At 51.7% G+C, this 22,807-nt stretch overlaps 1 protein-coding gene across 1 annotated transcript; it reads right to left on the bottom strand.

Annotated features, from left to right (window-relative positions):
- Positions 1-12,754: 12,754 nt before the first annotated feature.
- Positions 12,755-14,812, bottom strand: LOC125545238 (AAA-ATPase At3g28540-like). The gene is made up of 2 exons (XM_048709131.1): positions 14,168-14,812; positions 12,755-13,927 (listed from the first exon to the last, which is right to left on the bottom strand). Exons 1-2 carry the CDS (start codon positions 14,743-14,745, stop codon positions 12,904-12,906), a joined length of 1,602 nt encoding a protein of 533 aa, XP_048565088.1. The 5' UTR covers positions 14,746-14,812; the 3' UTR covers positions 12,755-12,903.
- Between the last annotated feature and the right edge of the window lie 7,995 nt (positions 14,813-22,807).

Here is a 22,807-nt window from a genome sequence, read left to right as displayed (position 1 = left end):
GTTCACCCAAGACAAGGCGGAAACCAAGCAGATACCCGTCGATGAGGACGGGTCCACCAACGCCACTTTTACCATAGGCGCCCACCTCAAACCCGAGCAGGAGGAGGCCCTAGTCGGGTTCCTGCGCGCAAACAAGAAGGTGTTCGCTTGGGAGCCGGACCAGTTGGCAGGGATCCCCAGAAGTGTAATCGAGCACCACCTCAACGTGTGCCCCAACATGCGCCCAGTGAAGCAGAAGGCCAGGCGGCAATCCACTGAAAAGCAGGCCTTCATCGTCCAGGAGACCCACAAATTAGAGGCCGTTGGGGTCATCCGCGAGGTCCGATACCCAGATTGGTTGGTCAACCCTGTCGTTGTGCCAAAGAAGGGAGGGAAGGAGCGTATGTGTGTCGACTTCACCAACCTCAACAAAGCATGCCCGCAAGATCCGTTCCCGCTCCCCCGCATTGACCAGATCGTCGATTCCACTACGGAATGCGACCTCTTATGCTTCCTGGATGCCTTCTCTGGGTATCACCAGAAGAAGATGGCGGTAGAAGACGTCGAGAAGACGGCCTTCCTGACCCCATGTGGCGTATACTGCTACACGTGCATGCCATTTGGGTTGCGTAACGCAGGGGCGACCTTCCAGCGGCTGATGCACATCGCCTTGGGCCCGCAGCTCGGGAAGAATGTTGAAGCTTACGTCAATGACATCGTGGTAAAATCTTGGGAGGTCGGGACCTTGATACAGGATCTGGTGGAAACCTTCGCGAGCCTCAACACAGTGAACCTACGGCTCAACCCAGAGAAGTGTGTGTTCGGAGTCCCCTCGGGCAAGCTCTTGGGTTTCCTCGTGTCTCACCGGGCCATCAAGGCTAACCCAGAGAAGGTCAAGGCGGTGGAAGACATGAGCCCGCCAAAGACCCTCAGAGAAATGCAAAAGCTCACGGGGCGCGTGACCGCGCTAGGGCGCTTCATCTCCAAGTTAGGAGAGCGAGCCCTGCCCTTCTTCCAGCTAATGAAGAAAAAGGGGCCCTTCGAGTGGACTGAAGAGGCCGATAGGGCGTTCCAGGATCTCAAGAGATACCTGACCAGCCCACCGGTCATGGTGGCACCACGCCCCCAGGAGCCCCTGGTGCTTTACCTCGCCGCCACTCCTTACTCCGCCGGCGCAGCCTTGGTGGCAGTCAGAGAGGAGCGCCGAGTCAAAGCCACGGTAGCAGCCCAGGACAAGGCAGAATAGGAACAAGGAAGGCCTACAGAAACCACCACCTCAGCTGAGGAGGATCAGCCGCCGCAGAAGAACGCACCAGAGGCGAAAAAAGCCCCCCTTCCGAACGGCCAGTCTCAGGAGGCCTCGTTGCCTCAAGAGGCGCCACGGTCTCCGGAAGGAGCCACCAGCACCGACGCACCCCGCCTCATTGAGCACCCAGTGTACTTCGTCAGCACGGTGCTGCGGGATGCAAGGGCACGGTACCCTATGCCTCAAAAACTTCTCCTCGCGCTACTGGTGGCTTCGCGCAAGCTGCGGCACTATTTTCAGGGTCACCCCATCAGGGTCATCTCGTCATACCCCCTGGAGAGAGTGCTCAGGAGCCCTAATTCAGCTGGAAGGGTCGCTGAGTGGAACATAGAGCTGCAAGCGTTTCAGCTCGAATTCAGCACGACCAGAGTCATCAAGGGAGCTGCGTTGGCAGATTTTGTGGCAGAGTGGACGGAGGCGCCAGGACTCAAGGCCGATGAGGATCGGTCCCTATCCCCGGGAAGCGAGGCACCAGAAGGCTGGGTCGTGTACTTCGACGGGGCATTCTCCAGGCATGGCGCTGGAGCTGGGGCGGTGCTTATATCACCCACACAGGACAAGCTCTACTACCCCGTGCAACTCTGTTTCCAGCAAGGCGAAAAGGTCTCCAACAACATAGCAGAGTACGAAGGTTTAATAGCCGGCTTGAAGGCCGCGGCTGCCCTAGGAGTGAAACGCCTCACCATCAAGGGCGATTCGCAGCTCCTTGTCAACTTCTCCAACAAGGTGTACGAGCCGAAGGATGAGCACATGGAAGCCTACCTTGCGGAAGTCCGCAGGATGGAGAAGCAATTCTGGGGGGTGGAGTTGCAACATGTGCCCCGCGGCACCAATCAGGAGGCCGACGATATCGCCAAACGCGCGTCCAGGCGGTTACCTCAGGAGCCTGGCATTTTCGAGGAGCGGCTCTTCAAGCCCTCAACTCTGCCGTCACTGTCAAACACGGCTCAGCCCTTTGAGGAGCTCCCCCAGCCACCTGCCTCGGGAGCTCAGACCTGCGGCCCGGCCTCAGGAGCGCGCCTGCTCCTGGGATGGAACCTTAGGAGGGGTGTTGGATCACGGAGCTCCGGAGCTACTTGATGCAAGGGGCCTTGCCGGAGAAGGAGGAGGAGGCGGAGCGAGTGGCACGCCAGGCCACGGCATACTGCATCAGGGACGGAGAGCTCTATCGGAAGCGACCAAACGAAGTATCACTGCGCTGCATCTCCAGGGAGCAAGGGAAGGAGCTACTGGAAGATATACACGGTGGAGACTGCGGACATCATTCGTCATCGCGGACCCTCGTCGGCAAGGCGTTCCGCAGTGGGTTTTATTGGCCCACCATGCTCAATGACGCCGTGGAACTAGTGAAAGCTTGTGAAGCCTGCCAGTTCCACGCCAAGCAAATCCATCAGCCAGCAGGAGGCTTGCAGACCATCCCCCTTTCGTGGCCATTCGCAGTCTGGGGGCTGGACATCTTGGGCCCATTTCCTTGGGCGCCAGGGGGCTATAGCTACCTCTACGTTGCCGTGGACAAATTCACCAAGTGGGCTGAAGTGGAGGCTGTCCGCGCCATCCCAGCGGGCTCTGTGGTCAAGTTCATCAAGGGCATCGTAAGCCGGTTCGGAGTGCCGAATCGCATCATCACAGACAACGGTTCGCAGTTCACCAGTAACCTCTTCAAAACATACTGTGCTAACCTTGGAACGCAGATCTGCTACGCCTCAGTGGCGCACCCCCGAAGCAATGGCCAGGCCAAGCGAGCCAACGCGGAGGTCCTGAGGGGCCTCAAGACCAGGACGTTCAAGAAGAAGCTGGAGGCCTATGGCAGAGGTTGGTACGACGAGCTTCAGTCCGTGCTGTGGTCCATCCGCACCACCGCGACCAAACCGACTGGAGAGACCCCATTCTTCCTGGTCTACGGAGCGGAAGCGGTCCTCCCTCACGAGGTCAGACGTCGCTTCGCGCGGGTCCTGGCGTTCGACGAGGCGCAGCAGGACGCCATGCGGGGGATGGACCTCGTGTTGGGGGAGGAACGACGCCGGAAGGCCGCACTGCGAGCGGCGAGGTATCAGCAAGCGCTGCGGTGATATCACTGCCGCAACATCCGCCCCAGGACTCTTGAGGTAGGAGACCTCGTGCTCAGGCGGGTCCTCTCCAGGGAGGGACTGCACAAGCTCTCCCCCATGTGGGAGGGCCCGTTCAAGGTTGTTCATGTTTCCAGGCCCGGCTCCACGCGCTTGGAGACTCAAGAGGGAGTGCCGGTCCAGAACGCATGGAACATTCAGCACCTCCGGAGGTTCTATCCCTGAAAAGGCCCAGAGCCTGTGAAGCAAGGCGAGTGCCTATGAAGCTATCGCATTTTGGAAAAGGCCCAGAGCCTGTGAAGCAAGGCGAGTGCCTGTGAAGCTATCGCGTTTTGGAAAAGGCCTAGAGCCTGTGAAGCAAGGTGAGTGCCTGTGAAGCTATCGCGTTTTGGAAAAGGCCCAAAGCCAGTGAAGCAAGGCGAGTGCCTGTGAAGCTATCGCGTTTTGGAAAAGGCCCAGAGCCTGTGAAGCAAGGCGAGTGCCTGTGAAGCTATCGCGTTTTGGAAAAGGCCCAGAGCCTGTGAAGCAAGGCGAGTGCCTGTGAAGCTATCGCGTTTTGGAAAAGGCCCAGAGCCTATGAAGCAAGGCGAGTGCCTGTGAAGCTATCGCATTTTGGAAAAGGCCCAGAGCCTATGAAGCAAGGCGAGTGCCTGTGAAGCTATCGCGTTTTGGAAAAGGCCCGGAGCCTGTGAAGAAGGCCAATGCCTGTGAAGCTCGCCGCCCGTGACACTCTCACGTAATAATGAGTTGGGGCTGTACACGCCCCGGAGTCTCAGGAGTGCCGGCCTCAGGCCCTGGGGCTCCCTCCCACGCCCAGTGGCAGCACTTAGCTCCGCGCTGGTGAGAAGACGTCGAAGACTAGACTAGGTGCCAGACGCGGCTTTTCATTTGCTTTCCGCAGTTGGCTTCTTCCTTCTCATTTGAAGTTTTATTGAAGTTGTCGCCGTCTTTGGCTTGCGGTTCTTCGGATTTTCGCTCTCCTGCCTCGATTTCTCTTACACAAGGCCTCGCGAGGGGGGCAGCTGAGCGCCCTCGCGAGCGTTCCTATCCTAGTCGTTCAAAGAGTTCGCGACCCGGGCCCCTTACAGGAGCACCCCTCCAGTCCGTGCCCCACGGGCATCGCGACACAGACAAAGGGCCTGGGTCGGTCGCCCCCCCCCCCCCACAGCCGGGGTCGGGAACTATCCACGCTCAAGCACACAGCCGGATGGAACGGTAACGAAAGCAAAACGATGATTAACAGCAATAACCCAAACACGCCCCCGCGGGGCTCCGCACTATTGTCTTTATTACACAGGGAAAAGGGGAAAGGAAGAACAAATCCGGCGCGGCTCGCCTCGCACCGTCCCGTGAGGAAGGCACGAGCTGCCTCCGGAGCTCAGGAGGACTCCCTCTCGCGCCTCACCAGGGCGCGGCGGCGTGGGGGCTAATCGCGGCTGCCGCTGGAGGAATCGCCGTCTGAAGAAGAACCAGAGAAGCTCGAGGAACTCCGAGCGCCGCCCGCCGCGTGAGCGCTGCTCCCTCCATCATCACCGGAGCTGGGTTCCCAGCCGCGGTCGTCGCCCTCAGGGCAGCACCCCGCGCGGCGACCATCTTCCCCAAACACCCTCACATAGAGGGTGGCGTCGCAGTCAAACTTGAAGTGCAGGGTGCACCGGCGGCCCAGGCCACGTGCACGGGCAAACGTCTGCCAACCGTGGGCCAGGGACAGATTCCCGGCCGCGGAGACCTCCAGGGAAACCCATGAGGCCCGGCTGCAGCAGCCGTCGGCCGGGAGCCAGAGGCCGCCCGGGGCGCCGGCTGGGAGCTCGCCTAGGAGGGAGCGAGGAAGCGGGAGCCGGGTGCTGCCCGGCTCCGCCGACCACACGATGAACTCCAGCAGCGCTTCAACGGCACGAACGTGCGGCCTGGGGGGACGTGCAGCCGGGCCGCACCCCTCGGCTGCAGCAACCCGCCCGTCGCCGTGCTGAAGATCACCACCACGGCCGCGGGGAGCCACCGCGGTGGCCACAGGATGCTTGCGAGGGCGCCCTCTGCCACGCTTGGGTGGGGCAGAGGTAGGCTCAACCCGGCAAGCCTTCCCCTTCTCGGCGGCCGAAAATCTCTTCGACGGGGCCATGAAGAAGAAGGAGAAGCGAGGAGGGATGGGCTGGAAGGGCACGCACAGCTCCGTACTTATAGCCGGCGAAGGCCAACCGCCGGCCTCCAAGATCACAGGTAATAATGACACGACCTGCATGCAGGGACTTGTCCAACTCGCGCGATCACCGAGGCGTCGTGGGGAAGTGGAGACGCCCACGTCCCATCAACCGCCACGCGGCGCCCAAGGCCGTAGGCTGTTAGGGCCCGCGGCGCTTCGCCCTTGCCCTTTCGCCTCTCGGCATGGCCAAGTCCAGGCGCGCCTTGGGCCCGGGGGCTACTGTCGGTGTTCTGGGAACGGGGGTCCCCAGACTTGCCTGCCTGCGGCGTGGCTCAAAGGAGGCCCAGCATGGCCCATCTTCATCAACACAAGACTCAAGACCCTCGCGAGGGGCCAAGCCTCGCGAGGCGGACGACACGAAGCTTCCTCAGGCACGGCCTCATCAGGCTGGCTCGCGAGGAGGCAGAGAGATCAAGGCGGAGTACCTCGCGAGGTGCCCGTAATGCAAGCCATGACGACTCAGGGCGCCAGGCGGGCGCCAGCGCGCGCAGCGTCCTTCTTTCCTCTTTGGTGCAAAGGGGGCAAGCGCAGCCGCGGAGTACCGAGGCATCAGGCAAAGGTTGCCATTTCGGTGCAACGAGACCAAGACCAGGAGGACTACGAGATAGAGGTCACCATGGAGCGCAGGACGGCGTCATCACCAGAGCTTTGCGCAGGCGAAGACTGCTTTTGTCAGGATAGTTGATGCTTGCTGTCCCCCTTCAAATTAGCCCGCCATTGTTGGCTCCCTTCCCGCTCGATATTTGGGAAGAGGACCAGGGCCTCTATAAATAGGACCAGCCACCCACGGCAGGGGGGTCGGTTGGGTTAGGTTCATTCGTTCGGTTCAAGTAGAAAGGGGAGCGAAAGAGAGAGAGAGAGAGGAGGGTGACTGAACTCCTCCTAGCAGTTCATCGCCCCAGCCAAGAACAGACCCTTGCGAGGCTGTTCTTCCTTGTATTGTTCATCATCTCCAGCCCCAGGAGGCAATCCACCAACCACACACTGGAGTAGGGTATTACATCACAACGGTGGCCCGAACCAGTATAAATCTTGTGTCTCTTGCGCAGTTCTTTCAGTAGTTTTAGATCTTTGCGAGACGGGGAGGTAGTAGGCGTAATCTCCGCGCGCACCCCAGTGTTCGAACCTTAAGGGTCTGCCGGAACCCGAGATCCGATAGCTGGGGGTGGCGGCGAGGAAGGCGTAGCAGCCTTCCTACCTCTCCCGCCGCCACGTCCACCTCTAGGACCCTTCTTCGTTTTCCCCCGACCTCTCCTGGCCGAAGAAGAAGCGCCCGCCAGTGGTGTCTGCATACTGTCTAGCAGCGCTCTCCGGAGGTGCTGGGGTGGAATGGAAACACCCCTCCTAGCACGCGCCGAGGAAGGAGGCTCGGAGCGCTCTCGACCCGTGCCCACAATCTATCAACACCTGCAATGACAAAGAGTAAACTAAATCAGTACAACATAAACATAATAAATTTTTTAAGTGTATCATCATCATGAACATAATAAAAAATTTAATACGTAATAACATGAAATAATTAATACTAATATATATATATATATGTACATAATAATAATTGAATACCTGACATTACTAATATTACTCTTCATCATCTATATATGCTCCGGGATCAATAAATCGAAAAATATATGACCTAACTCATAATTCACAAATATATGACCCCGTCGTCCTCTGGAAGTCCGAAGAGCACCTTTTTCAGGAGGTGTCGGGGGTGTCGTGTCGGGGTCGGGGTGCTGTGTTGGTATCGGGGATGCTGTGTCGGGGTGTCGGGTCGGGGGTCAGGGTGTCGGTGGTGTCGTGTCGGGGTCGGGGTGCTGTGTCGGGGTCGGGGGTGCCGTGTCGGGGTCGGTGTGCTGTGTCGGGGTCGCGGTGTCGTGTCGAGGTCAGGGTGTCGGGGTCAGGGGGTCAGGGTGTCGGGGTCGGGATGGCAAATCCTCGACCCCTTTTCCCCTTTTCTCCTTGATCCCTCGACCGCTCGACCACTCGGCGACCCTCTTTTCCCTCAGCGACCCTCTTTTTCTACTTTTCCTACTTCTTTTTTTCATCTTATACTTCTACTTTTTTTCTCATCTTCTTCTTTCTTCTTCTTCTTCTTCTTCTTCTTCTTCTTCTTCTTCTATTCTCCTCCTCCTCCTCCTCTTCTTCTTCTTCTTCTTCTTCTTCTTTATTTTCCTTTTTCCTCTCCTTCTTTTTCTTCTTCTTCCTTCTTGTCCTTCTTCCTCTTGTCTTCTTTTTCTTCTTCATTTTCCTTATTTTCCTTTTTCCTCTCCACTTCTACTTTTTCTTCTTTTTTTCTCATCTCACAAAATGTACTAATAACCTAAAATATGACTAACCTAAAATATGACTAAATATAAAAAAAATAACCTACAATCTACTAACCAAAAATCTACTAACCTAAAAAAGCAACTAAATCAACTAACCTAAAACAATACAACCTAAATAAAAAATAGCAAGAAAAAAAAGAAAGAAAGAAAAGGGAAGAACCTCACCAGGGGGCGGCTGGACGGAGCGGCGCCGGGCAGCGTGGGGCGGCTAGATGGAGAGGCGCCGGGCGACGGGGGGTGGAGTGGCAACGGGCGCCGGGGCGGCCGCAAGGCCTGGGCGGGGCGCCGGGGTGGCGGGCGGTCTTGGGGGTCGGGGTCGGGGGCGGCTCGGGCATGGGGGCAGCGCTGGTGAGGTGAGAGTAGAGAGAGAGAGGGGTGGGGCGCGGGCGCTGACCATTTTTTGGTTAGGTCAAAGCTCTTTGTCATCTGCTAGCAGACGTTAAAGAGTCTAGCTAGTGGGGTGGGGCCGGGGGAAACGGCTGTTAGGTTGGCCACTTTCTTTGCCGGCTAGACGACAAAGAAGCTAGCAGACGGCAAAGAAAGTGGTCGTTAGGTGGTTCTCGTTAGTGGGCCATCCTCCCTCTTTGTCGTCTGCTAGTGGACGACAAAGCTTCTATATCGGCTGCTAGCAGATGGCAAACATGATCTTTGTCGTCGGCTCTTTCCTTGCCGTCAGTTTTCTGTAAGCTGGTGGCAAAGACCTTTTTTGGCGTCAGCTAGCAGACGACAAAGAGCTGACAGATGGCAAAGATCCTGATTCCAGTAGTGAACTATATAATAATCAGATGTTATAACTTATATACTCCATATTTTCTAGTTTTAGTTCTTATGTTATTAATTCAAATATTAAAATTCATATGACCAAATCTCATTGAAATAATTGCAAACTATTTTTGCAGCAACGCACGAGGTATTATCTTTTGTAGTTTTTTCAAATCTCGCACTAATTTAGTTTTGATCGAATCTTGGACGCCAATCGTCCAAAGTTATAGTACTGTTTCGAACCAACATGTGGTTGGATGCTTAGGAGGACAGTGATATTCTCAACCCATCAGAGTTCAAATTCCGGTGCTCGCATTTTTCTAGATTTAGTTTAGGATTTCCGGTGATGTACGTTCAGTAGAAGGAGACGTTTCCGTCGACCACGAGACGCTTACGGTGATTTCGTAAATTTCAAGATGATATGCTAGCTCGGTCTCTCGGGGGTGCTCGTCTGGGTAGAACGTACTTGTGTCCATTCATAGGGATGAATGTATGCGCATACCTATAAACATTTGCGACGTAATATGTTAAAAAAAGGTTTACCGTTGCTACTTGATTCGACTTCTCAAAGTTAGAGGATCTCAGTCCGTCTCTCCTTGCTCCTTTGAGGCGTTGACGCCCCATGGGTATTGTTGGTTGAGGCCTTTCGTTGACGCCAAACATAAAGGTCACCGAGCTGTGTGCGAGGAGCAGTTGGAGCGGGGGCGCCCCATGACGCGGGGGGGGGGGGGGGGGGGGGGGGGGGGGGGGGGGGGGGGGGGGGGGGGGGGGGGGGGGGGGGGGGGGGCGTCGCGGCCCGGGGCGGGTGGCGGCTGGATCTGGTGGCCGCCGCGGCCGGGGTGGCCAGTGGCGCGGAGAGGGCTCTCACGTTTCAGTATGTTCTCAAGGTCTTCGATCACACATAAGAAAATATCATCATACATGATTGCCTCTAGGGCATATCTCCAACAGTACACATGGGGAAAAGAACTTCCCAATCGGACGAAACAAAAACGCGGTCAAGCACGCTACGCACCGGAGCTAACTGCTTTTTAGTCCATGTAAATCTAGCACCGGTCCATGTGATCTCACGCAGAGCGGATGCAGCAATGGCGTTATTGAACATAGTCACCCTAGGCCAATCAATGTTCCGGTTGTTTTTATCCGCCCCTGAGCGGATTAGGTTAAAGTCACCCCAAGAACAATGGGGATGTTGGCAGCTTACCTGGTCCCAACCAAGGCTTGGATTTCGTTCAAAAACTCCGCCGATCGCGAGTGATCAGCAGGGCCGTAAACACTTACAATTACCCAAGAAGCTAAGGAAATATGGTATTTAATAATAGCCGCGATAAAGAAAGAACCCTTGTCCCAGCTTACAACATCACATACATCACGATTACAACCCAAAAGAAGACCGCCCGAATGGCCGTTGGAGGGAACCCAACCCCACAAGAAATGTTGTAGGGGATCGAAAGCTGTGAGGTCTCTAAAGGTGAAATCCGTTTTGATCGTCTCTTGAAGCACCACAATATCTATATGCTCACGGCCTATGTATTCTCTAAGCTGGGTACGCCTGCCCGAGTGGCTGCACCCCTTAATGTTCCAGAAGAGGTAGCGCATTAGATAATCCGGTTGCGTAGGCGCACCCCTCTGGAGGTCATCGGTTTAGCCACTCTTTTCCTAGCCGGGGCACAGCTGGTGGAGGGGGCCGCGTCCGCCTCCCTGGCTTCGGCCACTCCACCTGACGAGAGCAAAATCATGGCCTCGGGCACAGCCCCAACTGTGTCCTGAGCTAGGTTAGGGGCCGCAGAGACCTCCCTGACCTTTGCCGCGGCCGCCGCTTCGGCCAGAGCAGCGTGAGCGTCCTCGCGCGCACGAATCATGGAAATAATTTCACCACCCACCGCACCTAGCTCAAAGCCACTATCGTTGAGGATCGAAGCTAACTGGATATCGGAGAAAGCGTTCAGAATTTTATAGGAGTGGGGGGAGGGGGGTTACCTGCAGTCTCAAGATTCTTGTCGGCGATCCGGAGCTGGGCACTTTCCAGAGAGGAGAGCTCGCCCAACGCCGCCTTAGACCTGGCACTTGGGGCCCGCTGCACCACCGGTATCGCCTTGGAGCGCTTGGCCTTGGTCGTCGTCCCCACCGAGCCGAGCGCGGCCTGCAGATCGCCCGCTGGTGATGGCGTCACCGAAGACGGCAGGGAGAGCACCGCTGGGTTGGCCGACGTTTCCGGTGATGCATGTTCAGTAGAAGGAGACGTTTCCGCCAACTACGAGACGCTCAGTCTCTCGGAGGTGCTTGTATGGATAGAATGTACTTGTGTCTGTTCATAGGGATAAATGTATGCGCGTACCTGTAAACGTTTGCGACGTACTATGTTAAAAAAAGGTTTACCGTTGCTATTTGATTCGACATCTCAAAGTTAGAGGATCTCAGTCCGTCTCTCCTTGCTCCTTTGAGGCGTTGACGCCCCGTGGGTCTTGTTGGTTGAGGCTTTTCGTTGACGCCAAAAATAAAGGTGACAAGGCGGTCGGCCTCGTGGACGTAAAGTTAGATTACTGAAACTTTGGGAGCCCCAGATGATACGTCTCGATACACTGGAACTCTATTACTTTGCTGACATGCATGGACACTTGTAAGTAAATAAATAAGGCACTCGTGCACCTAAAGCTCGAGCTAATTGACTACTAGCCCAGTACCCATCAAAGATAGCGACACACGTACATTGGCCGCCACAGTTGACAATTTCACCTACTACTCCTGAAGCATACATTGGCTGGCTGAAGTTTGAAATTTGAACCCCTCTTTCGACGTTCAAGTAGCTACGGTTTCAGCCTCATTTTCGAAAAGAGAAAAAAAAATCTATTTACTGCTCACACAAGAGAGGAGCAAGAGGCATGGTGTCCCGGGCTGGACAAGCCATCGCAGAGGCGCCCTCGACGAGACAAGATGTTGATGGTGCAGGTGTAGGGCGGGGGTGTGATTGCCGGTGTCGAAGACAGACAGGGTTTAGACTTTAGAGGGATGGTCGGAGCAACGAGGGGGACGGCTCGAACATGGCGGGGCGGCGAGGCCGGCGGGAGGAAGAAGATGAACACTAGCATGCATCGTTCTTGGGGGGAGAAATTGATTGATTTGGAAAAAAAGAATCATTTTTTTTAGAAAAGGAGGATGCACTCCCGGTCTCTGTATCTGGACGGTGCATACGGCCAAAAGGAGAATCAGTTAACTGATGTTTAGGTGATCCCTTATTTTACCAAGACTCTGCTCTCAAGTACAGTAACCAACAGACCTCCCTCAACCTCAAGACAGATAATGGTCAGTAGAAGCAGAGACACTCACACCACTCGCGCCACTGCATGCTCCGTTGGTCATGACTCTGCGTGTTAGGTGATTGTCGAAAAACAGACATGTGTTGCTTTTTTTAAGGGTACATGCGGGTTAGCTGAGAGACATTGTTCTTGTTATGTTAGCTCTATGAGTATCATTTTAATTGCTTTAATAAAAGCCCATGACAACATACCGGCGTTCTACTAATTTGTAACTAAATACAAGAAAGGTAATCATGCACTTAAAAGTTTGAGCAAATTAAATAGCCCCGTACACACATCAAAGATGGCGACACATATTGGCCGGCACAGTCGATAATTCACCTACTCTACTCCTGAAGCATATACTATATAGTTGGTGGCTTGCCGCAGTTTGAAATTTCAACACCTCTTTCAACCCTCAAGTAGCAAGATGCAAGCCTTAAAAGTCGCCCAAAGTCCCAACATTATTTTACAAGCTTTGCAAATCCTCGCGCAACTAAATTATTTTTTTCCGGTCAGTCGATTTCTGCTAGAGAAAGGAGACAACCCGAGAGAGATGGGCGAAAGATGAGTGAAGCCAAGGCGAGACGGGGATGATGTGGCTCCTGCCAAGAGCGCGACGGAGGCAAGTCGAAGGTTTAACAAATTTGGGTGTGAGGCCTTTTCGTAGCGGCTACCGCTCATATTTGACGGAGTCCGAGTCGAAGAGGGGGACGAGAGGTAGCGGCTAGCTAGGGGAGGAAGGAGATGAACATTTTTTTTTTTTTTGCGGAAAGGAAGGAGATGAACATTGGCCAGGAGAGGAAGTGCAGCTGTTGGCTCGGACGGAATCGGTTGAAATCTATTCGAGATAAAAAAAACCGGCAGAAACCTGAAAAACGTTCTCAGTCGCCTGCTACATAAGCGACCCCTTATTTTGCTCATGCAAGTCTGGTCTGGATTAACTAACAACCTCCCTCAACCTCTAAGACAGATAATGGTCGGTAGAAGTAGAGACGCTCACACCACTGGCGCCAGTGTGTACTCCGTTGGTCACGACTTGGCAGGCCTCGCTCTTCTCCTTTTTGGATTTGGATTTTGATGGCACTTTCTCCGTTTCCCACTTGTCCTCCTCCTTGGCCGTATCCTTCACGTCGTCTTCCTCGGCGGTCTTTGATTCCTTGTCTTCCTCGGCCGCTTTTCTTTCCTTGAGCTGGTCGATCAGGCGAGTGAGGCAGGCGTCGGCGTCGCGCGCGCTGCGCTTGGACGGCATCAGACACTCGGCCACGTCCGCCGGTGTCATCTTCACGTCGCCCAGCAGCTCCTCCACGGCCCCGAACAGCGGGTGCGCCTCCACTTCCAGGTAGTTATTCGCCAGGGTCTTGAACGCCTCGAAGCCGCAGTAGGACATCTCGATGTGCATGTCCATGCGCCCGCGCCGGATGAGCGCCGGGTCCAGCTTGTCCAGGTGGTTGGTGGTGAAGACGATGATGCGCTCGCCGCTGTGCGCCGACCACAGCCCGTCGATGAAGTTGAGCAGGCCGGAGAGCGTCAGGATGTTGTGCCTCTTGCCGCGCGACTTGTCGTAGCCTGCCTCGGCGGCGTCGTCGAGCGCGGGCAGCGGCGGCAGCATGGTGGCGCGGCTGCCGGTGAGGTCGAGGGAGCAGTCGATGTCCTCGATGACGATGATGGACTTGCCGGTGGTCTCGATGAAGAGCTTGCGCAGGTCGCTGTTGCTCTCCAGGGTGGTGAGCTCGATGTCGTAGATGTCGTACTTGAGGTAGTTGGCCATGGCCGCGATCATGGTGGACTTGCCCGTCCCCGGCGGGCCGTGGAGGAGGTAGCCGCGCTTCCAGGCCTTGCCGATCCGGCGGTAGTAGTCCCTGCTGTTGGTGAAGTCGTCGAGGTCGTCCTTTATCATCTGTTTCTTGGCCGGGTCCATGGCCAGGGTGTCGAAAGTGGTTGGGTGGTCGAAGTCGATGTAGCTCCACACCTCGTCCCTCCTAGAGCTGATCGATCGATTGCCATGGGACAAAGCTAGAATCAGTGATCTTCTGAACCTAAACCAGAGTAGGTAATTTCTTTCTAGCAAGATGAAAAGAGAAAATGCTTCACATTGCTCCGGATCCATTGCTCACTCAGGTGAGTGTTCATCCAGAACTTCGGATTATCGGATCAAAAAATGAGAAGAAAAACAATTAAGAACGAGCTAATTGCAGAGGTAATTGATTCATTGATTGATTACGTACTGGTAGCTGAGCTCCTTCTTGTTGGAGTAGAGCCTGCGGGGCCGGTTGCCGAACATGACCTCCTGCCCGGCGCGGCGGACGTGCGGCAGGTACTCGTCGACGACGAGCCGCCGGTGCCGCTCGTGGAACGTGAGGCGGCAGCACCGCCCCGACGCCCGCCACGTCGTCTTCTCCTCCGCCACCGCCGACCACGATATGGTGGCGCCCTTGAAGTCGTCCGTCACCACCTGCCCCTCCCGGAGGCTGAGCACGAAGGTGTGGCCCTCGACGGCGCCCTCCGCGCGCAGCTCCCGCGCGTCCCGCGAGCACACCGCGCTCAGGTACGCCAGCACCTCCGCGTACGCGTCGCTCGACTTCACCTTGCCCTGGTACGAGAAGGAGTAGTCCTCCGGTTTGGCCGCGATGTCGATGGTGACGAACGGGTCCAGGAACGGGAGCAGCCGCCGCAGGGGCCGCCGGAGGTACTGGTTGAAGTAGGTCCGGAACACCCCGATGCGGGCGCACGCCGCCAGCACCGCCGTCAGGTAGTACCACGCCGACGACCGGAAGTGGTCCAGCACTGCCCCCATCATCTGCATCTCTGCCTCTCTGCTGCGTTACTCTCTTCAGTCTTCAGTTCATGCCGCGCTTGGTCTCTCCCCGTCTTTGGCTATATACGTCTTGAAACGGAAGAAAGGGACGGATGGTAAGAATGGTGTGAGTGCAAAGAAATTTCTCGGAAATCCACCCCTGGCATCTTTTATTTCACATTCCAGTGACACAATCGTTCAAAGAGAATTTCAATCTGTCACTTCCACTTTTACCAAAAATTATAACCAGCGAATGCTCGTTCGGTGTATCCCGCTCGCGACTCAATCTGCGACACTAGTCGCCATGTGCTAATCTCAAAGCATCCAAACCGTGCACGAACCGGGCAGCGGTGCAAGGAGGCATGACTACATCTTTTCTCTCCTCTACTGTGTATCTCAAAATGATTCCTCCCAGAACCCAATGTCGCAATCAACGCCTCCGCCACGAGCTATCTCTCTCGCGCCACCACCGCCATCTTTGTCGCAAGCTTCTCTAGGCCGTGCCTTCACCTCTGCCGTCACGATGGACACCACCACACCCATGACTTAGGACTAAGTAATCGTCACTGTCTCTGTTCCCTCCTCCATCCAACAACACATGACGTGATGGACTGACGGGTGTGTCGTGTCTCGTACTTCGACGATCCGGTGAGGCACATCACATCCATGTTGACAAGTCCATACATTTTTGGGCTGGCATTTTGACATGTAGAATGTGTTATGCATTTGACAAATTTTTTGTTTTTGCAATTCTTTCCCACCCCACTAGATGGCATCTTGTTCATAACACAAAACAAACTTTGTGCACATAACCCCCCCCCCCTCCCCGCGCGCACGCGTGTGTGTGTGCGTGCGTGTGTGTGCGCGCGCGCGCGTGTGTGTATGTTTTGGTTGGTAACTTTGTACATGGCAATCGACCTTTTCAATGCTCTTTGTACATGTCAAACGTGTCGAGGAACGGAAGGAGCCGCCGCACAGGCCGCGGAGGTGCTGGTTGAGATACGTCCAGAGCACTCTGATGGGGGCGCACGTCGCGACAATCGGCGTTAGGTAGAAGCATGCCAAGGAGTGGAAGTGGCCGAGCGCTCTCCCCATCGCGTGTGCCTTCGCGGTGCGTTCCTCTTCCTTTGTTTATACTGCGCTTGGTGTCTCAACGTCTTTTGTCATATACGGCGAAAAAGGAAGCGATAGAGGGACATATGGTAATAATGGTGTGAGTGCAAATAATTTTCTCAGAAATCCACCCTGGCATCCTTTTATTCCACAAGTCTAGTGACACAATCATTCAAAAACAATTTCAACCCTTGGCTCCTTTTTATAAAAAATTGTAATCAGCGAATGCTCGCTCCGTGTATCCCGCGCGCGCGACTCGGTCTAAGCCACTAGTTGCCAAGCGCTAACCTCAGAGCATCCAACCCCATGCACGGACCACGCAACATTGCGAGGAGGCATGACCACATCCTTTCTATCCTCGTGTGTCTATCTCAGGACAGTTCCTCCCAGACCCCGACGCCGCAAACTCCGCCTCCACCACGAGTTCATATCTCTCACGTGGCCACCGCCACCTCCGTCGCAAGCATACCTATGTTGCGCCCCCACCTCTGTCACCAAGCTGGACACCACTGCGTCGAGATAGTCCGCCAGGGCATAGGGCTGAGTTGTTGCGCCCCCACATCTGTCGGCAAGCTGGACACCACTGCGTCGAGAAAGTTCGCTAGGGCATAGGGCTGAGTCGTCGTCACGTTCTTTGTCTCCTCCTCCATCCAACAACGCATGACATGGTGGGTGGCCTAGCATGTTGCACCGCATGCTTCGACGCTCCAATGAGGCACCTGTGTGGTCGATGGCCTAATATATGACGTGTGTTCTTTCTCACCATTGTACAGACGGGGGGAGAGGGGGTCATCAATAAAGCAAGATATGGAAAGTTTATGTACGAGAAACACAAAATAAGTTTAGATAATGTTTACTTTAAAATTATCGATTGGTAAGTTTGCCAACTTGGCATAAATAGCATCGTTTATCCCTAGCTGGTAAAATTGGATTATTTTTTAGTGGCAACTTATTTACAAGCATAAGGATGATTCATAGAAAGAATGTTAGATATGATTCCCTACAAATTGTCTTAAATCAGAAATAAAATTATCCACCTTAAGGTACCAGGGATGAGTGAAACGTGAAGTTTATCCTCGGGTTGTTTACATGTGCAACAATTTTGCTAATATGCGAGGATAACCTGCTAGCTCTCATGTCAGTGGGAAGAGTCTTTCTAAGGAGTTACCAAGGAAATGTTTGGACTCTGGGTGCCATGAGTTTCTGCTTCCATACCCGATTAGGAATATTCTTAACCTATGTGGAAACATGTCTTGGTTGATTGCTACGATTAGCCTCAACATCCTGCAATCAAATCTTGTAAGTACTTTTATAGTTGCACTTGCCATTATGAGTGAGATCCCAGCACAAAATATCATTGCTTTCATCCTTGATGAAAAGAGTGTTAATAATAACAGAAGCAATGGGTTCATAAAAGTGTGGTAGATTAGATCATAATTCCACTCTTTTTGGTTAGGTATCCAAAGATCATTTACCTTTACCAAATAGATGAAGTTGGCATCCTGCAAGATAAGATGGTCATACATAGCAGTCTAGGCAGAACAGCAGGGTGAGCTCCAGATAGAAATGCCCCCCATTAATATGATAGAAGGAATGAACTTTTTAATTTAGGCAACATTTTAATAACTGAGGTCCAAAAACTAGATTTTTTGGGATATTACTTGTAGCAGTCCAAATAGAAGAATCCCAAAAATATTTAGAATTAATAATGAAATGAAGATTGGAAGAATGGGATTCGGTAGTCCTCCAAGGAGCAGCCAAAATTAGACCTTGGTTCATGGCTTGAAGATTTTTAGTACATATCCCACCTTCTTTGTTTGGAAATGGAGATATCCTTCGAGTCTCTCAAACAAAGAGTTTTTGAGCTATAGCTATCTCATTCTCTTATTCATGTCCACCAAAAGGTTCTAATGATAGCTATGAGTTTGGCAATACAAATTTTAGAGAACAAGATATTGGACATGTAATACACAACAATGGAAGAAAAGAACAATTTATGTATGAGAAATATAAAGTAAGTTTAGAGAATGTTAACTTTAAAAGCATCGATTGGTAAGTTTGCATGATTGCATGTGGCAACTAGGCACAAATAGCATGGTTAATCACTAGCTGGTAAAAATGCATTCATTTTCAGTGGCAACTTATGCACAAGCTTTATGGTCAACACTGGTTGGCAAATTTGCATGATTGTGTAGTGCCAATTTGGGCACAAATAGCATGGTCACCCTTTTTGCAAAATGATTTTTTTTATCACACACAACAATGGCAGTAACATCACATCCATGTTGACAAGTCCACACATTTTTGGGTCGACAATTTCACATGTAGAATATGTTATACATTTGACAATTTTTTTGTAATTCTTTCCCACCCCATTAGATAGAATCTTGTTCATAACGCATAACATACTTTGTGCATATACTGTGTGTGTGCGTGCGTGCGTGCGTGTGTGTGTGCGCGCGCGCGCGCGTGTGTGTGTGTGTTTTGGTTGGTAACTTTGTACATGACAATCGACCTGTTCAACGCTCTTTGTACATGACGAACGTGTCGAGGAACATGAGGAGCCGCCGCACGGCCCGTCGGAGGTACTGGTTGAGATACGTCCAGAGAACCACGATGGGGGTGCACGTCCCGACAACCGGCGTTGGGTAGAACCATGCCGAGTAACTCTGTACATGACAATCGACCTTTTCAACGTTCTTTGTACACGACAAACATGACAAGGAACATGAGGAGCCGCCGCATGGGCTGTCGGAGGTGTTGGTTGAGATACGTCCAGAGCACCCCGATGGCGGTGCACGTCTCTACAACTGGCGTTAGGTAGAACCACGCCGAGGAGCGGAAGTGGTCGAACACTCTCCCCATCATGTTTGCCTTCGCGGTGCGTTCCTCTTCCTTTGTATCATACTGCTCCTGATGTCTCCACGTCTTTTGTCATATATGGCGAAAAAGGAAGCAATAGAGGGACATATGGCCCCTTAAGATGGGGTTGAGAGGGGTTGCGACTCGTCGTGCAGACACCAGCCAGCCGCCATAGGTCCAATAGTTTTCAAATTTGAAAGACCACTTAGGTTTACATAACTAACTATAGGTGTAAATGAGAACACGGGTCCCTGAAGATGATAGGTAAGTTGAGCACTTTAGTATTCGGTAAAATGGCACACCAATCAGAATTGAAAAGGCATAGATCCAAACATTGGTTCATAGGAGTAGAAGTGTGATGTCTATTGTCCCAAGCGTATGCAGGACCACTAAAGCCAATGTCCAAGAAACCACATTTTTCCTTTTTTGGTTAAATATAATGGGGATTTAAAGAATGGTTCACGGTTTCAAATCACCATGTTGGTTTAAATATAATGTCGTGTTTCCCATTCATCGCCAACAGCCATCGGGTAGAGTGGCTCGTAGTAGTTTCAGTAGTGCCAATACTATTCCCGGCACTCTTTCCTTTTTTTGCTACTTTTAACTGGCGCGAAACACAAAACACGCTTCACGGTTGAAGAGCGGCAGCCCGCACCCCTCGCTTGCCCAGCGCACCCGTTTGGTCCGGCCCATGTACGAGCACTCTATCCGGTCCCAAGAGGCCGGATAAAACTCAACGCTAAAATCATCTAGGCCCAGGGAGGCATTAAGCTTCATATACTTGAGGGTCTGATTTATGTCCTACTTGTCTGGGATTGTGTAAGTGAATTCATCAGTATGCATAGGAGGTTGTGTACCTATGAAACGCCTGCCATCCCAAAAAATTGAGGAGGAAAAGATGTATTTGAAATAGTTTACAAAACTGTTAGCAAAATTTTGAGGCTTGAAGAGGATGACATCATACCCATCTTTAATGGACCATTTGTGCCTTGGAGTAATGCATGGTGATTTTTTTCATGTTTCTATACCCATCGATTGCCCATGGTTTCTTACCTCTTTGTCTATAAAAATGAGTGGGCCTAGTAAGGTGTTGGGGAACGCAGTAATTTCAAAAAAATCCTATGCACACGCAAGATCATGGTGATGCATAGCAACGAGAGGGAAGAGTGTTGTCCACGTACCATCGTAGACCGTAAGCGGAAGCGTTATGACAACGCGGTTGATGTAGTCGTACGTCTTCACATCGACCTATCTAGCACCGAAGGTACGACACCTCCGCGATCTGCACACGTTCGGCTCGGTGACGTCCCACGAACTCACGATCTAGTAGAGCTTCGAGGGAGAGCTTCGTCAACACGACGGTGTAATGACAGTGATGATGTTGCTACCGGAACAGGGCTTCGCCTAAGCACCGCTATGATATAACCGAGGTGGATTATGGTGGAGGGGGGCACCGCACACGGCTAAAAGATCAATGATCAACTTGTGTATCTATGGGGTTCCCCCTCCCCCATATATAAAGGAGTGGAGGAGGGGAGGGGACGGCCCTCTCTATGGCGCGCCCTAGGGGAGTCCTACTCCCACCGGGAGTAGGATTCCCCCCTTTCCCTAGTTGGAGTAGGAGAGGAAGGGAAGGAGGAGTAGGAGAGAAGGAAAGCCCCCCCCCCAAACCAATTCCAATTCGGCCTCCTGCCCAAGGGGGGCACACCAGCCCCTTGTGGGCTGGTGTGCTTCCTTCTTATGGCCCATAAGGCCCATAACTTCTCCCGAGGGGTTCTGGTAACCTCCTGGTACTCCGGAAAAATGCCCGAAACACTCGGAACCATTCCGATGTCCAAACATAGGCTTCCAATATATCAATCTTTATGTCTCGACCATTTCGAGACTCCTCGTCATGCCCGTGATCACATCCGGGACTCTGAACAACCTTCGGTTTATCAAAACACATAAACTCATAATACCGATCGTCACCGAACGTTAAGCGTGCGGACCCTACGGGTTCGAGAACTATATAGACATGACCGAGACTCAGTTCCGGTCAATAACCAATAGCGGAACCTAGATTCTCATATTGGTTCCTACATATTCTACGAAGATCTTTATCGGTCAAACCGCATAACAACATACGTTGTTCCCTTTGTCAACGGTCTGTTACTTGCCTGAGATTCGACCGTCGGTATCTCAATACCTAGTTCAATCTCGTTACCGGCAAGTCTCTTTAATTGTTCCGTAATGCATCGTCCCACAACTAACTTATTAGTCACAATGCTTGCAAGGCTTATAGTGATGTGCATTACCGAGAGGGCCCAGAGATACCTCTCTGATACTCGGAGTGACAAATCCTAATCTCGATCTATGCCAACTCAACAAACACCATTGGAGACACCTGTAGAGAACCTTTATAATCACCCAGTTACGTTGTGACGTTTGGTAGCACACAAAGTGTTCCTCCGGTATTCGGGAGTTGCATGATCTCATAGTCATAGGAACATGTATAAGTTATGGAGAAAGCAATAGCAACAAACTAAATGGTCATCGTGCTAAGCTAACAGATGGGTCAAGTCAATCACATCATTCTCTAATGATGTGATCCCGTTAATCAAATGACAACTAATGTCTATGGTTAGGAAACATAACCATCATTGATTCAACGAGCTAGTCAAGTAGAGACAAACTAGTAACACTCTGTTTGTCTATGTATTCACACATGTACTAAGTTTCCAGTTAATACAATTCTAGCATGAATAATAAACATTTATCATGATATAAGGAAATAAATAATAACTTTATTATTGCCTCTATGGCATATTTCCTTTAGTCTCCCACTTGCACTAGAGTCAATAATCTAGTTCACATCGTCATGTGATTAACACCGATAGTTCACATCTTTATGTGATTAGTTCACATCTCCATGTGACTAATACCCAAAGGGTTTACTAGAGTCAATAATCTAATTCACATCGCTATGTGATTAACACCCAAAGAGTGATCATGTTTTGCTTGTGAGAGAAGTTTAGTCTATGGGTCTACAACATTCAGATTCGTATGTATTTTGCAAATTGCTATGTCTACAATACTCTGCATGGAGCTATTCTAGCTAATTGCTCCCACTTTCAATATGTATCTAGAGCGAGACTTAGAGTCATCTAGATCGATGTAAAAAGCTTGCATCGACATAACTCTTTACGACGAACTCTTTTATCACCTCCATAACCGAGAAATATTTCCTAGTCCTCTGAGGATAATTTTGACCGCTATCCAGTGATCTACTCTTAGATCACTATTGTACTCCCTTGCCGGAATCATGCTAAGGTATACAATAGGACTGGTACCCATCATAGCATACTTTATAGAACCTATGACTGAGGCATAGGGAATGACTTTTCATTCTCTTTCTATTTTCTGCTGTGGTCAGGTTTTTGAGTCTTTACTCAACTTCTCACCTTGCAACATAGGCAAGAACTCCTTCTTTGACCGTTCCATTTTGAACTACTTCAAAATCTTGTCAAGGTATGTACTCATTGAAAAATCTTATCAAGCGTCTTGATCTATCTCAATAGATCTTGATGCTCAATGTGTAAGCAGCTTCACCGAGGTCTTTCTTTGAAAATCTCTTTTCAAACACTCCTTTATGCTTTCCAGAAAATTCTACATTATTTCTGATCAACAATATGCCATTCACATATACTTATCAGAAATGTTGTAGTGCTCCCACTCACTTTCTTGTAAATACAGGCTTCACCGTAAGTCTGTATAAAACCATATGCTTTGATCACTTTATCAAAGTATATATTCCAACTCCGAGATGCTTGCACCAGTCCATAGATGGATCACCGGAGCTTGCACACTTTGTTAGCACCTTTAGGATTGACAAAACCTTCTTGTTGCATCATAAACAACTCTTCTTTAAGAAATCCATTAAGGAATGCAGTTTTGACATCCATTTGCCAGATTTCATAAAATGTGGCAATTTCTAACATGATTCAGACATACTTAAGCATCGCTACGAGTGAGAAAAATTTCATCGTAGTCAACATCTTGAACTTGTTGAAAACCTTTTGTGACAGTTCGAGCTTTGTAGATAGTAACACTACTA

The sequence above is a fragment of the Triticum urartu genome, chromosome 3 (assembly GCF_003073215.2).
Source record: "Triticum urartu cultivar G1812 chromosome 3, Tu2.1, whole genome shotgun sequence".
Taxonomy (NCBI): domain Eukaryota; kingdom Viridiplantae; phylum Streptophyta; class Magnoliopsida; order Poales; family Poaceae; genus Triticum; species Triticum urartu.
This window is presented reverse-complemented; position numbering and strand designations above follow the sequence as displayed.

What these genes read in the sequence shown, in the direction of transcription:
- LOC125545238 (XM_048709131.1), bottom strand. Translation starts at nt 14,745, where the DNA reads ATGCAGATGATGGGGGCAGTGCTGGACCACTTCCGGTCGTCGGCGTGG. An exon ending in AAGAAGGAGCTCAGCTACCA is followed by an intron (nt 13,928 to 14,167) that starts GTACGTAATCAA and finishes TCGATCGATCAG; the next exon opens with CTCTAGGAGGGACGAGGTGT.